At 31.0% G+C, this 17,032-nt stretch overlaps 1 protein-coding gene across 1 annotated transcript in view; it reads right to left on the bottom strand.

Moving 5' to 3' along the window:
• The window catches only part of LRRIQ1 (leucine rich repeats and IQ motif containing 1), a 206,696-nt gene that overhangs the window by 151,533 nt on the left and 38,131 nt on the right, over positions 1 to 17,032 (bottom strand). The window contains exons 10-12 of the mRNA XM_032594019.1: positions 10,007 to 10,200; positions 9,353 to 9,480; positions 4,250 to 4,323 (exon numbers count right to left, since the gene is read on the bottom strand). Coding sequence (XP_032449910.1) covers positions 4,250 to 4,323; positions 9,353 to 9,480; positions 10,007 to 10,200 — 396 coding nt within the window. The remainder of the gene's footprint in view (positions 1 to 4,249; positions 4,324 to 9,352; positions 9,481 to 10,006; positions 10,201 to 17,032) is intronic.

The following is a 17,032-nucleotide window of genomic DNA, read 5'->3' as shown; positions in this document are numbered from 1 at the left end:
CTGAAACCATAAATCTCCTAGAAGAAAACATAGGTGGTAAACTCCTTGACATGGGTCTTGGTGATGATGCTTTTAATCTAACACCAAAACAAAATGCAATTAAAGCAAAATAAACAAGTGGAACCATATCAAATTAAAAGCTTCTGAACAGCAAAGGAAACCTAGCCGAAATGAAAAGACAACCTATTGAATGGGATAAAATACTTGCAAATTACATATCTGATAATTATCTAATATCCAAAATTAATACAGAACTCATACAACTCAATGGCAAAAAAACCTAATCTGATTAAAAAATGGGCAGATGATCTGAATAGACATTTTTTCAAAGATGGCAAAATGATAGCCAACAGGCATATGAAAAGATGCTCAACATCATTAATTATAAGCGAAATACAAATCCCAATCACAATGAGATCTCACCTCACATCTGTTAAAACAGCTATTACCAAAAAATATAAGAAATAACCAGTGTTGCAAGGATGTGGAGAGAAGGGAACCCTCTCACACTGTAAATGTGTGAATGTAAATGGTGCAACTGCTATAAAAAACAGTATAGAGTTCCTCAAAAAAAGTAAAAAAAGAACTTGGTTATGATACAGCAATTCTACTTCAGGATATTTTATTTTTTAAAAAATAACCCACCGGGGCGCCTGGGTGGCGCAGTCGGTTAAGCGTCCGACTTCAGCCAGGTCACGATCTCGCGGTCCGTGAGTTCGAGCCCCGCGTCAGGCTCTGGGCTGATGGCTCAGAGCCTGGAGCCTGTTTCCGATTCTGTGTCTCCCTCTCTCTCTGCCCCTCCCCCGTTCATGTTCTCTCTCTGTCCCAAAAAAAAATAAATAAACGTTGAAAAAAAAATTAAAAAAAAAATAACCCACTAACTTGAAAAGATACACACACCCCATGCATCCCTATGTTCATTACAACATTATTTGCAATAGTGAAGGTATGTACCCATCCTAAGCGTCCAATGATGCATGAATGGATAAAATAATTGTGGTATATAGATCTACAATGGACTATTATACAGCCATAAAAAAGGAATCTTCTCCTTTGTGACAACATGAATGGATCTCAAGGGCATTAAGCTAAGTGGAATAAGTCAGAAAAAGACAAATGACATATGATCTCTCTCATATGTGGAATCTAAAACAAAAACAAAAACACAAAACAAACAAACAAAAAAGGCTCAGACCCGGGGTGGGGGTGGAAGAAAGGGATGAATTCTTTTTTTGTTTGTTTAAATAAATTGAAAAAAAAATCCTTTGAAAGATATATGTTTATCATGTAAATTCCTGTCACCTCCAAAATCAAAGGATAACATTTTAGCACCAAAAAGAACTGTTTAGAGAAAGATGAGTCTGTAGGATCGGAATTTGGAAGAAAAGTTCTAGTTCTAGTTCACACTGTATGTCCCAGTTATATAGGAATTACCACATATTCTTGCAACCATATAGCCTTTGCCATGATACTCGACATATCTATCCATACTCTCTGGAACTGTTCTATGTACATAACTGTACAGATCTGTTTGAACGATTTATTGTTTTAGTCATTTCAAAGTTTTCCCAGTGATCGGCTAACAGAGCTGAAGTTGCCCTTGGTAATATGGCTGTTTTTGTTCTCTAATATATTAAGTTTCTCATTTTCAAAACTACCACCTCCATCACCTGAGTGGACTGTTGCTCTGTGGAAGCTAATTTTGTCCAGAGAGAAAAGGAAAGGCCTTGAGAAAAGAAGCCTTTGGGACCCAGAAGCCTGATCTGTGAAGAACATCTGGGGGCCAAGGCTGCACTACCATGATAGGAAGGAGATGGGGGCGTAGTTCAAGCCAAGGTCAGAGACAACTCCACTCTTCATCTGCTTGTATATGCACAGAATACCTTTATTGTACACTGAACAGCTAGTAACTTTGGTTGCTGCTGGGGAAGCAAGGCTAAAGAGACTTTTCTTCAATTCCTTTTTTTAGCATCTTGATCCATATGTTGCTTTTCTCAAATTTTTAATTAAATAAAACACCTCATAAAAAATTACTAAATACATAAGGAAATAGGAAATATTATTTATCATTAGATCAGTTAATAAAGAAAATAAAGCAGTTAATAGAAACTCATCCCAAAGTCAAAGGTAAATCAAAATTTTTGACAGACACCAAAGTAATTCAATGATGAAAAAAGGTTGATTAAAAAACGTTGATGGAACAACTGGATATCCATATTAAAAACTAAATTCATCTTCTACTTTGTATCATTCATAAAAAATAATTTGATATGGATCATAGATCAAAAGGTAAAAACTGAGAGTACAAAATTTCTATAAGAAAGCAAGAAAGTATATAAAATCATCTTCTCAAACTGGAGGCAGAAAAATATTACACGGACATAGAAAACAATAACTATTAAAAATAATAAATTAAATTTCATCAAAATTTAAAACTTCTCCTCACCTGAAAACATCATTAATAAAAATTCATAGTTAAAAGACCAGGAGAAAACATTACAAAATATATATCTGACAAAGAATTATAACCAGAATATATAAAAAGCTTATACATAAGAAAAAGGCAAATAACCAAATTTTAAAAATGCTAAGACATTTGAATGGACACAAAAGAATATACAAAAATAATCGATCAATAAATGAATGAAAAAAGCCTTAATATCATTATTCATCATGGAAATGTAAACTAAAACCATAATGAGATAACACAATGAAATATTAAAGATTCTCCAGAATGATGCAGTTGAAAATCCAGTATATTACTGGTGTAAAATGTTACAACTACTTTGGCAAACAGTTTTTTCAGTTTCTTCTAAAGAGAAACATACACATACTATATTATCTAGCAATTACACTCTGATATACTTATCCCACAGAAATGAAAACATATGTCTACAGAAAGATTTATATAAGAATTTCCCCAGGAAATTCTATAATAATCATGGTAGCCCCAAACCACAAATTATTAAAATATCAATCAACAGGAAAATGGACAAAGTATGATACATTCATACAATAGCCTACACTTCAGCCAAAGGAAAAAAAAAGAAAGAAAGAAAGAACAGACCACGGATATGGTGGAATGTCACATGAATGTTAAGAAAGCTGGAGGCAAAAGAAAACATACTGTCTGAGGACATTAATATATAGGATAGTCAAGTTAACCTATGGTGTCAAATTTAGAAATATTGTTGTCTCCGTGAGGGGAATGAGATGGGGAAATTTGGGGAGGTATTAATCAACTAAATCAGTTGATCATTCTTTAACGAATTTTTAATTGGTGTTTGCTTTATAAATGTTAGGAGCCAACAAATTAGACAAATTTGTTTACTTATCTTCATTAGGTTATATTTTTAATAGGTAAAAGATATATGAATTTCAAATAAAAATACAATTGTGATATTTGCTAGGTCTATCAGAAAGATACAGGAATTATGATTTTAAAAGTGGAAGGAAATTTAATTGAATGATTTCACCATGCCTTTGAAGGAATTCAGAAATTTCCACACAAATATACCACTCTAGCATATTGACTATTTTGAGTTAAAGGCATTTAAAACACATCAGATGCAAGTATACTGTGACCTTCCTTCGTTTCCTTAGAAGAGATGAAATTCCTAAATTAAAGATATCCTCCCTATACTAAAAGAAACACTTTTTTTTTTAAGTTTATTTATTTTGAGAGACAGACAAAGCACAAGTCAGAAGTCAGGGAGGGGCAGAGCGAGAGGGAGGGAGAGAGAGAAAGAGAGAGAGAGAGAGAGAGAGAGAGAGAGAGAGAGAATCCCAAACAGCCTCCACACAGTCAGCACAGAGCCCAATGTGAGCTCAAACTCATGAAACTGTGAGATCATGAGCTAAGCTGAAGTCAGACACTTAACCAAACGAGCCACCCAGGTGCTCCTAAAAGAGACATTCTTATCAAGAGGATAGGAGGGAGAAGCCAAGAGAAATGCCTACAACCAAACCTTTAAAAAACAGCAACAACAACAACAACAACAACAACAAACATTACAAGTTGTATCCTTTGCTTCTAAATCTGTCTTGTGTCAGTTTAATTCTTAGGCGTACCCTAAAATCGTAAGAGGATACAGGAGAAATTTTTCCTCCTCTACACCTTATTGTATAGATATGTTATTTGTAAATACCATTAACACATCTATCCAAAAACATTCCTTACCACATTTAGAAAAGAAACTCAAAAGCTTATTATGTACTTTTTAGAAATTATATATTATTCTAAACTTACCAGAAAGACAATTGTTGCTGACATCTAGTTTTTCCAAAGAAACAAAATGAAAAAGCGGTATGATTTTTGTCAAGCTGAAAACAAAGAAATAGAATTCATAAAAATTTTAAATTGGAATGTCCTTATTATGACATAACCACATAATAACGTATTAATATAACACAATTATGTGATAATATGCAATTGTATATGATTATATATACATATATCATTATATATTTGTATAATAAAATACAATTATAATAGCATTAAGAGTGCTAATTAAAAATGTAGTAATCATAAAATTCTAGGTATTTATTCTATAATAGAACATTCGTATTCATTTTTAAGAGAAAACACCATGTATTATCAAGTTCGATGACAAATATGGATTTTATTTTTTTATTTTTTTATTTTTTTTAAATTTTTTTTTCAACGTTTATTTATTTTTTTGGGGAGAGAGAGAGACAGAGCATGAATGGGGGAGGGGCAGAGAGAGAGGGAGACACAGAATCGGAAACAGGCTCCAGGCTCTGAGCCATCAGCCCAGAGCCTGACGCGGGGCTCGAACTCACGGACGGAGAGATCGTGACCTGGCTGAAGTCGGGACAAATATGGATTTTAATGTGTACATGTTATTTAAATAAAAATAAGTGAACTTTTTTATTATTGTTTTTGTTTGGTTTTTGTATAAAGCCAAATTTACAGAGAATTTATATTACAGATATATTTTGTCCTGGCTCAAACACATAACTTAAACCATGAAGAGGTTAAAAATATAAAAAATATTTGTTTTCACTTTTCAACAGCATAACAGATTAGAGTTACTAGTTTTGTTTTTAATTAATTTTGTTTGCTTGTTTTCCAGATCAAAAGTATTACAAGTATTGCAATTATCCAAAGTTACACTAAGATTATTTCTAAACTAGAAATATGCATCTAAGCAACATTATAATAGAAAATGTTTTATACAGATAGAATGAACTTAAATTTGGCAGAAATATGCAAACATTTAAATTAATAATCATTATTAAGGCATGCATATTCAAATTCTAGCAATAATGAATTTTCCTCCTACATCTAAAAGTTTCTATCATTTTCTAAGATATAGTTGTCAGTAAGAACCCAAATTCAAGCCAGGAACATAAGTGATATTCAAAATATTCACATCACTGGAAACAAAAGCCATGAAGAGAAAATTAATTTAGTTTGATTTGCATTTCCAACTAAGACAAGTCTACAGTTTAGTCTGTAACACAAAACCACATTACCATAGCTATTTAGAAATAAAAATTAAGCCAGCTTTTCTAAATCTTTAAACAACAGAAAAATTCCTTTGCTTGAAATATATTCTCATTACAAACACAAGTCTCCTGAACTAATCTTCCGTATAAATGTCAGAACTCCATAACAGTTCAAAATATGCCTCAACTAACAGAATATTTCTGGTACAAAAGAAAAAAAAGTATGTATTAATTTCCACTTCTTTTCTTTTCTTGTTTTTTATACTGTCCTTCCAGTTGTCCTGGCAGACATTTTTACATCTTTATTTCTACTATCTCCTTGTCATGAAAAAAAAATCTATTATTCTAAGGTCAGAATCTTATAGAATAATACTGTGACTAGAAGCCTCATGGGGTCTGGCACAAAACTAACCCTTGTACTGACCTTGACTCCTTTCTTGTACTATCCTGTTCTGCATTAGCAGAGAGACAGAAGATACTACCGATGAAAAAACAGACTAAATAATGAGATTGGAAAAAGTTCTCTCTGACTGTAGCTAAACCTAAATACAATATTACTATTTATGTTAAGCCTATACAACACCACTTCTTACATACAATTTCCAGGAGGAAAGAAAATCCAAGATAATAAAAGAAAGAGTGATAAAATGTTGGCCATTACATTTATATATACACTTCATTATTTGTACATATATTCCTAAATAGTCAAATTTATGAAATGTCACATGTACAATGAAAAGGAAGGAAGGAAGGAAGGAAGGAAGGAAGGAAGGAAGGAAGGAAGGAAGGAAAGAAGGGAGGGAGGAAGGAAGGAAAGAAGGAAGGGAGGAAGGGAGGGAAAACAACCTAAAACTTTGTTGCTACATAATTAGTGGATTTAAGTCCTAGTTTTATGATTTTCCTACTCAGCATGTTTTGGATCATTATCATTACAAGCAGGAAGTTTAAGTTCCTCAATATAATTCTAATGAATGTATTTATCAACAAGAAAATTCTTACTTGTTTTGTACCTTTAATAAATTTCTAATACTAAATCTTTGTTCTTCTACTAAAAGGGTTTTGAAAGATTAACAGATAATGAGTTTTCTTCTTTTTTTCAGACTATTTCATGTTTTCAACCAGTAAGTTATATGGTAAAGTGTAGGTAACATATAGGTTATATGAAGACTTCCAGTAAAATAACCAATAAAGTCTTAGAATTAAAAATAAAATTCTCTTTTCAAAAATCAATGCAAGTAAAGAAATATTTGGTTTGACTGAATATTTTTATAATATTAAAACTTTATCTTTTCAGATAACCATGCTTTTAGAATTCTGTTCTTTTTCTTTTTTAAAAGTTTTAATCAAGAAAACTGATTATTCATTCACCTTTATGACTATTCATTAGGATGGTAGAAACCTAATAGTGGAATTCTTTTTTCAAACTTCTAGAACTTTTCCTTTTACTGACATTCTGTGTATATTTTTTCCAAGAAAATTCAAACCAGAAAGACAAAGGACATTAGTGAAAACCTAATACCATTTGACCTTGTCACATTAGCCCTGGGCATAAAAAAGATATAAATTTCAAAGACGACAAAAAGCAAAAGATTTGTACAATGAGCAGCCAATGGGTAATAGTTTCCACTTTCTGCTCCTACTTAGAGTCTCACTGGAAGTAGAAAGACTTATGAAGCCGGGAGTCTTCCAGTTAGGACTCCGCTGAGTCAAACTTAAAACAGTCATATGTTCTAATGAAAATTTAAAACAGAAGTCAAGATGAAACATGTATTTCAAACAATATGTACTAAGTATCATTCCTTATTGTATTTCATTTGTTGGGGGGGGAAAGCATATGGACACATAATTTCTTCCTTGTGGTGAAAATATCAAAAATTAAGAGAAAAATATATACAATTTAAAAGACACACCAATCACAAATCCAAATATCACATTTATAAAACTCTTCTCAGATTTGCAAAATATATTGACATACATTTTCCTTTTAGATCATCATTAGAATCCCATGAAATAGGTAAGGTAGGTATTACTACCTCTTTTATATGTAAAAAAAACTCAGGCTCAGGCAGTAAGAAGAGAATTGCTCAAGGTCAACTGACAGGTAAGTTGTAGGTTCAGAATTCAAACTCAGATTGGCTGCCCTTGAGTCCATTTCTATCAGTCACATCCCTGATGTCTTAGGACTTTTCCCTTTGTCCTTTCAGAAATGGTAGATTAAATGTGCAAAGAACTTTGAGAGAGTCATAAAGAATATATTCAAATATGTGACAGTATTAAAAAATTCAAAAGAACATATTTATATAATAAATTTACTTATTTTTATATAGTTAAGTTCAAAAGATTAAGTTCTTTTATTGTTAAGAGTTTTTTGATGCTAAGAACACATATTACTCAGTTCTGTGTCCCCCAGAATAGCAAACACCACCACCAAATGTTATAAGGTTAAGCAAATAAATTTATAAATAAGGATTATTTGGATTAAGTATCCCAATTATTATTATCAATTCTAAAAAACATCTAGTGATCAAGTTTATATAATTCCTAGTAATATCAGATTGATAGGTCAAAAGTCTATCAGAAAGATTTCTTTGATAATCTAAATTGTCCAAAAAAATTAAAGGCATTATTTCTCAAAAAATGTTATTGACTCGAATATTTTTTAAACTCATTAAATATTATTTTGCTCATTGATGTGGTTTAAGATCCACTTCTATAAGATGTGTGAGGTATGTCAATTACTGAGTGATTTATTGCATATGTCCAAAGCACAGCTGAGCATTTCCATTGAAATTGTGTTTCTTACCTGGAAAATATTGTGAAGAGATCCAGTGAGTTTGTGGATGGCCCACATTACTTAAACAACGTTGTCTAATAGAGCTGGCTCTACCATAAATGTCCTTTTAAAACCAAGTCAACTTTCATATAATAGAGATGATTAAAATAATTTGAGGGAATTTTTGAATACAGATTCAGTTTTTGCTTTACCAAACAGTGGAACAGTTTAATAGGTATATGTTAAATCATTTGGGACCTACATGCTCAAAGGATGAGCACTTCTGTGGCAGAGAATGTGAGAATATTTGATGATTCTTTTAGGAGAAAAATATATATGTATTAAAATCAGGCTGTACTTGTTCACTTGTTCCTCAAGAATTGTATACCTCAAAAAAGCCATTTCTTGTTAAAGGTGGTTTCTATCCCCTACTCCATGTGACTTTGATGAACAAATTAATCGTATTAGAGTGAATAGGTCTCAATGAAATATTAAGCAGAAGGAGACATACGCATATTGTACTCCTGTTTTGGTTTTAGACAGTTTTTCCCTGCAAAGATCCAGATGTTTGGTGGTTTCAAATGGATCTTCTGTGTCAGGTACCCATCTCGATTTAATGTTAAGGTATTTTTTTAAGTGTTACTTTATATCCTTAGGGAAATCAAATTTAAATCAATCTTAACAGTTACAAAAAGACATGCAAGTTGAGAGCAGATTAAAAATCATTCTTCCAGGACTTAATAAGTACCACTTGAGAGAATGAGACATCCTTCTGAATTAAATTAACTACCTCCTGCATTTTCCAAGGACTATATTCTTTACAAATATAAACAAACCTGCTCTGGGAGATTTCTACAAGTAGGTCTTTCAGAAGAAATAAAATGAGTAGGATAAGTGGCAATTAAAATTCTACTAAAATTCAAGGGTATGTCAATACACTACTTTTTCAAATCCATTAAGGTTATATTTATAACATATATATTAATTTATTGTGATGCACTTTCACTAAATTGCTGGGAAAAACTAACAACTTTTCTACTTGCTATGAAGATCAAGCATTTACTTTAATCATTCAATGCATTTAGTGCTTAAGCAGTTTGTTTTTACCTGTTTTGAGAGATAGTCAGGTTTTGTAGTAAAGGCAACCAATATGAAGAAAGTGCTTCCACAGTTGAAATGCTATTATCATCCAAGTGCAATTCTCTTAGTAGAACATGATTCTCCAAGGATGGAAGCTATATTTAAATTTGGGTCATTAGCTAATATTAAGCAAAATATTTTGTCATTCAACAAAATTTAAAAACATAAAACCTACTAAAACTAACAACAGACATATTCTGTTAAATTCAGAGTATAATGTTATAAGAATTTTAGGATGAATTAAATTTATAAGAATTAACTTCATAATTAGAATTTGATTTTTTACACAAGTTATCTCATCATAAATTTTAATTAGAATTTCTTGATAAATTGGCCCCATTTATATACTGTTATATTTTAACTGAGTAGTTACTATTTATTTTAGTGTTCTGAAAAACTTATGTTAAATTAGATTTCTTTATAAAATATTCTATGTTGAACATTTTTTTTTAAATAGAGAGAAGTATGTAACAGTTTTAAGTAAACTGGAAATCACATATCAATAATAGGCAAAAAAATAAAGAAAAATTAATCAAACTTGCTTTTAAATGTACAGTTGATATTTCTATTAAAAGGAAAATGTTGCATTAATCACAGAAACCAATAATTCAAAGCAATTACCTCACTTAGATAATTTCCCTGTAACTTCAGTATTTGGAGTAATCCACACTTTTCAATACCTTCAACTTTAGTAAGATGATTATGTGAGCAATCCAGGTATATAATGGTAGGAGTATCACAAAGGCCTTTTATGCTAATTAACTGATTGTGGTCCACAATTAGTTGCTGAAGATTTTTCAAAGATTCTAAACCACCTGAAAGAAAAATTTTCCAACATCACTTGCATTGTACATTCTTCCAGAATTGAAAGGAGAGCTTCCATATTTTTCTAAATAATTGCATCTTTATATTTCCCAATATTTCTAGTTACAAGTGAAAACTTAGTCCATATTCCTATGAAATGTGTGTAAGTGTAAAATGTATTATTTTTTAAACTTGTACCCAGGAGAGATATTTTTGAATGACATAGTTGTGTGCCAATTTAAAATTGAGCAAAATACTAAAAGTATACATTAACACTGAAAATTTTATTTTCAAATGACAATTGAACAAGGGAGAGATAAAAGGACTTGTTTTTTTTTTTTTTTAAATAGTTTCTAACTCAATTTCAGGGTCTTTAAAGTTTGAATCCTTACTTAAGTCTGAATATATAACATTGGAATGCCATTTTCCTACCACTGACATATCTATATTAGATTCCCAAATGATGTAGGTGTAACCATATTAACAACAATGAAATATTAACATATTCTTCAGGTATTTCAACATTGTCACAAGTGGTCCGCTTTTAACCCAGATAGAGCTCAAACTAATATGATACTATATGAAAAATACCAAAGGAGCCTTAGACTACAGCTCAGTGCTCCTAAGGAAAAAACTGAGAACGTTGTTCAAGTAAGTCATCAGGAATTAGGATTGGAAAGAAACACTGAGGAAGTCTGTAAAAGTTTCATGGAAGATATTAAAAATCTAGAAAATGTTATTTATATTGAATATTGAACTATATATGATCTCTCTATGCATCACACTATTATATGAAATAGGCAGTTTTAAAAACTGGAAGTATGGCTTATGGTCTAAAGTAAGTACAGTTAAGCAGAATGTCTTCAGTGAGTATTACACATATGGGAGTCATTGAGGCTAAACTTTGGAGAATCAAGCTTCATTGTGATTTTCTTGTCAAACCCCAAAATATTTTTTTTAATTAAATGTTGGATTAGGCATGAGTTTTCAACCAAAAAAAAATTATTTGATAATAAACTGAAAGGTAATCTTGAAAGAAACATCATTATGTATAAAAATAATATCTGGAATTTATGTAATAAATTTATCCTAGAGACATTTAAAGCATTAACTCAAGGTTTGTTCTTCTGATTATACCTTGTAATTTACACAAAGAAAGGGCAGAAAGACTGCTTATATCAAAATGGAGAAATAAAAGGAAAAATCAAGTAACATTACCAAGATTTCACAAGAAAGCTTAGTCTGCATCATATTTTAAAAATATATCTAATATCAATATGTAATATATAAAATTCAGAATTATGATAAATATTGTACAAATATTTCACAGAGATATATTTTAAGAAAAACTATATATCAAAATTTCAGTATTTCTAATAGTTTGAGTCAAAATAATTTGATATTATGCATGATTATTTCTTATGAAAAGGAATATATTTTTATGCTAAAGAGTAAATTTTCTTATAATGATAAATAAATTTTATAATATCTAAGAAAAGCAGGAAAATGCATAGAAGACCTATAGAAGAGAGAGAGTGAAATTTAAATGTAGGCAGTAATCTTGCATTTTTAACTGCTTATCTAGGATTATATGTACTGGTATTTTCTTGTAATGTAAAATAGCAAGCATAACTTAGAAAAATTGTCATCTGTTGTTGTTCAAGGAGTGAATTGTTCTGCCCTATAAGAAATGACTAACCATTTAAATAACAGACCAATTATATATTATTAATTCTAAGGTATTAGAAATAGCATATTACATATTCTAATAATTATATATTCGTTAAAATGTAATTTAAAGTTTGCTGAAATAGAAAATACTTTGGAATTTAGTATGTCTTATGATCACTTCTAAAGAATATCAGTAAACCCACTGAAGTAGTTTAAAGGTATTCAAGGCAGAAGGAAATGCTAATAAAAATTTGTAATTGTGTAAAATAAAATTTCCTTTATCAAACATTTACACATGTTAAGCAATCTACTTCCATAAGCTTAATATTTTTAAAAGCCATGCACATTGCTCTTAAGCTTTTCAGAGCTATTCAGAAATAGAATCTTCCATTAAATCATTTAGAGTTGGGAATGCATTTGTAAAACTTTTCAAAGGTCACACAAGAAGAGAACCAAGAATGAAACATTAGTCATACACTGAGTAAAGCTAAAGGATTTGGCAGAAGCAGCCTAAAAGAAATAGGAAATAGCAGTCAAAGCAGCAGAATAATTGGGAAAGAACAAGAGGAAAAAGCAAACGGAATTCTGTGATGATGACAGTGGTCACTAAAAATAAAAAATAAAATAATATACATTTTACAATTATGAAAGGCATTTTTATTCACAGTAAATTATATATGGCCAATAGTGTGAAAAGGAGTATGGAGAGGCCACTGTCTTGGCAGTCATGAAGTAGCTAAAGACTTTTGTTAGAGGCAACAATAACATAATCAAGATGGAAGTCACAGTGCAGTAGAAGTGGGGGCAAGGAGTATAGACCGTTTTTTTGATACTTGATTATGGAGAGAAGGTCATCTAAAGTGCTCAAAATGGCCCACAAAACCCTATATTTGAACTCATCCTCTACTACTATCCCATTATCTTGGTTCATTCTACCATGTTAACCTCATTGCTGTTCCTCAAACATGCCACACACACTTCCACCTTAGGGCTGTCTGTATATGTAAAAAGCAATATGAGAGTGTGAACATGTTAGGCTAGGAAGAATTAAGTAATGCCCACCAACTAATTTCAAACATTAAGACACCATGATTTTCAGCCAGTACACAGAGAAGGTATAATGAGTCCATTCAATAATCTGTTTGAGATTCCAATCTAGTGGAATTACCATGATTTCAAGCCTCCGATACCGAGGAATATTTGACAGAGCATTTGTACTTCTATGAATCCATTACATAGTAATACACACACAACTACACAGTAAAATGTAGAGAAACTCCTTTCCATATTATTTAAAACAAAGAAATGGAGATAAGTTAAATGTCTATCAGCAAGGGAATAGTTAAATAAATTATGGAGTATCTAAAAATGAATACACCTAATCTTCAATATGAAGTAGTCTGACATAGAAGGATGTCCATGATCTATTACTATATGTAAAACCTAATTTGTATACATAGGCTTTTAGCTATTTGAGTGAGTATATTGGAATTTAAATCTATACATCTATATTGGTATTGCAAAAATATCTTAATTGATTCATAAACAATTATGAGCCATGGTTACTCTTACAAAATAAAAAAAAAGAAGGCTTAAACAGAGAATGTTTTATTGCTTACATTATATAATTCTCTATTTTTAAAAAATGCTTAAATGAGAATGCACTTCTTGCATAACAGATTTAAAAACAATCAATTTGGGGGAAAAAACTCAGAGCAAGTATTGAATAGAAGTGTTACTTTGTATTTAATCCTGACTACCACCACTACCAACAATGATTGTTTAATTGAAGAAAACCTTGGAAAACCTGATCTGCTATTTCATTAAAAGCTTGCTATATAGCCAAATAGGGGAACTCTGTACATAGATCAGAGGACATACCTCTTCGACTTTAAGATAAAAGTTTTAAAGGAAATGCAATGAAACAGTAGACAGAGACTGGGTAAGATCTCTACAGCACTGGCCTAAATATAACTGTGAGGGAGGATGCGTATTTGAATATATATACACATATGTGTATATATACGTATATATATATATATATATATATATATATATATATATATATATGTATATATGTGTGTTATACACATGTGTATATACATGTATATATATATGTGTATATATATGTGTATATATAGCCTAAAACTTAGTTTAATGACAAAAAAAAAGGAAATCATTTTAAAAAAATATGTGAAATATGTGGAACTGAGGCATGCCAACAAACAAGTGCATGAGCTCGGAAGATCTTTCAGCCTCATTGAGCCTTGAGATGACAGCAGTCCTGGTTGGCAACTTGACAGCAACCTCTTGAGAGATCCTGAGACAGAACTACCCAGTTAAGCCACTCCCAGATTCTTGATCCACAGAAAATATGAAGTAATAAGTGTTTGTGGTTTTATATTGCTCTTTTAGGGTACTTCACTTCACAACAACATACAACTAATACAGTAAGGATTACATTCTGAAGAAAATATGAGAAAGAAGAAAATATGTTGAAAATCCTCGGGGCAGTAGAAGGACAGTTAAAGAAACTTAATGTAACAAGAATTCAAAGATATTAAAATAACAGATGGGTACACAAGTGGACCAAAATAACACCATGACAGAACTATCATACAGATCTAATGTTGCTAACGGGTATATATGTAGAATCATAACTCCTGATGTGAGTAATAAAAATTGTGAGGTGAAAAGAATAAATATTCTAATTTATTTCGTTTTCTCAAAGAGTTAATATTGCCTAAACTAGATGAATTAAAAGCACATGTTTTCATAATTTACTGAACAACAAAAAAGGTATTATAACTGACAAAACTGGAAGGGGGAGATGGAGGTATGAATGAGATAATTTTATCATCTTTTTTTTAAAGGTTTTATTTATTTATTTTTAATGTTAATTTATTTTTGAGAGGGAGATACAGAGTGTAAAGAGGGGAAGGGCAGAGAGAGAGGGAGACACAGAATCCGAAGCAGGCTCCAGGCCCTGAGCTGTCAGCACAGAGCCCGACGTGGGGCTCGAACTCATGAACTATGAGATCATGACCTGAGCCAAAGTCAGACGCTTAACTGACTGAGGTACTCAGGTGCCCCAATAATTTTATCATCTTTAGCATGAGAAAGCCACTCTAAAATTTCGAAGACAAAACATTTTCATATATTTTCCTGCTCTGTTGTTTAATAATGCTTTTGCGAGTTTTTAAATATGTCCTATCTTAGGAAACTGTAGAAAAATTGACTAAAAGAGAATGTTCCCAACCAGTAATTCATATAGGGATGACTTTTTTGTTGTTGTTCATCATAAAATTATTTTGTATACATTAATATATTTTAATGATTGCTTTACTTTACAATCATGGTACTTTTTAAAAACTCATATTGCTATTCAACTCAGTAGTGGTTAAAGTTATGTCTGCATTATCTCAAAAGCAGCACTAAAATGTTGACTTTCTTTAATATTAATATAAAATATATGCCTAGAGCTCATCTCTTTAAGTATAGTATAATAATCACAGATATTAAACTTTTTCTACCATTTAATTAAACTTTACTTAATTAACTACCTAAACTTTTTTAAATTAAACTTTACCCTAAGTATACTTATTCATATAGAAAAATTAAGCATGATTGGCTGAAGAGTTACCATATTCATTTCAAGTGATTTCTTATTTCAATTACTTTTTTCTTTCATATAAATGCCTCCTATATATAGAAGGACATTCTGTTTACCATTTTGTATTTGTTATTCCTCAAAGAGTTTGTGATTTCTATTTAGGTGTCAGCTATGCTTATCACAGTTTTATTTTCTTAATAAGTAGTATATGGTATTTTTTTCTAATTTTTTGAAATAAGCATAGAGTATCATATATTAACACATATATATAAATCATTTATTTTCCCCATATTTCTACTACAAATATCAAAACCTACTTTTTCAAAAATGGCTTTACTTGTAATATAAAATTCATCAGAGACTTGTTTTACTAGTATCAGCCCTGTGCTGTGTCCACACAGAAATAGAAAAATAATAAAGACAGAATCTCTGCTAAAATATCTTACTGGATCCCTTCAACCACATTTTTTAAAAAATTATAGCATGTAAAAACGTTAACACTTTATTGTGAAGTGAATAGAGTAAATTACAAAACAATATTACAGTAGTGATTTTTTTAAAGGCAGAAAACAATATGGAAAGACAGAACAATTAGGCAAGAAAATAAATAAATGGCATCCAAACTGGAAAGGAAGCAACACTATCACTATATGCAGAAGACATGGCACAATATATATAGAGGACCCTAAAGACTCCATCCACCAAACTGCTAGCATAAATGAATAATGAGTAAAGTAGTAAGATACAAAATCAATGTATAGAAATCTGTGGCATTTCTATATACTAATAATGCATATATGAAAATTATCCCATTTATAATTGCACCAAAAATAAAATAAAATACCTAAGAATAAATTTAACCAAGAAGGTGAAAGACCTGTATATTGGAAACTATAAGACACTAATAAAAGGAAGTGAGGAAGTCACAAATAAATGAAAAGACATTATGAGCTCATGGATTGAAAAAAATGTATATTGTTAAAATATAACAATATCCAAAGCAATCCACACAGCCAATGCAATTCCTATCAAAATCCCAATGACATTTTTCACAGAAATAGGACAAATAATTCTGAAATTTGTATGGAACCACAAAAGACCTTGAATAGCCAAAGCACTTTTGAGAAAAAAACAAAATTGGAGATATCACACTCCTTGACTTCAAACTATATATCAAAGCAATAGTAATCAAAACACGATGGTACTGGCATAAAAACAGACACATAGATCAGGGGAACAGAACAGAGACCCCAGAAATAAACCCACACACATATGCCAATTAGTTAATGACAAAGGAGCCAAGATTATACAACAAGGTAAGGGCAGTCTCTTCAATGAATAGTTTTGGGAAATCTAGACAGCCATGTGCAAAAAATGAAGCATGCCACAGTCTTATACCATGCACAAAAATCAACTCAAAATAGATTGAAGCCTTGCATGTAAGACCTGAAACCATAAAACTATAAAACCCCTAGAAGAAAACATAGGTGTTAAACTCCTTGACATAGGAGGTCTTGGCAATAAATTTTTAAATCTGACACCAAAAGAAAAAGCACCAA

This window comes from Lynx canadensis, chromosome B4, assembly GCF_007474595.2.
Source record: "Lynx canadensis isolate LIC74 chromosome B4, mLynCan4.pri.v2, whole genome shotgun sequence".
In the NCBI taxonomy this organism is placed as follows: Eukaryota; Metazoa; Chordata; class Mammalia; order Carnivora; family Felidae; genus Lynx; species Lynx canadensis.
The sequence above is the reverse complement of the archived record's forward strand: the minus strand, read 5'-3'. Positions and strand labels throughout refer to the sequence as shown.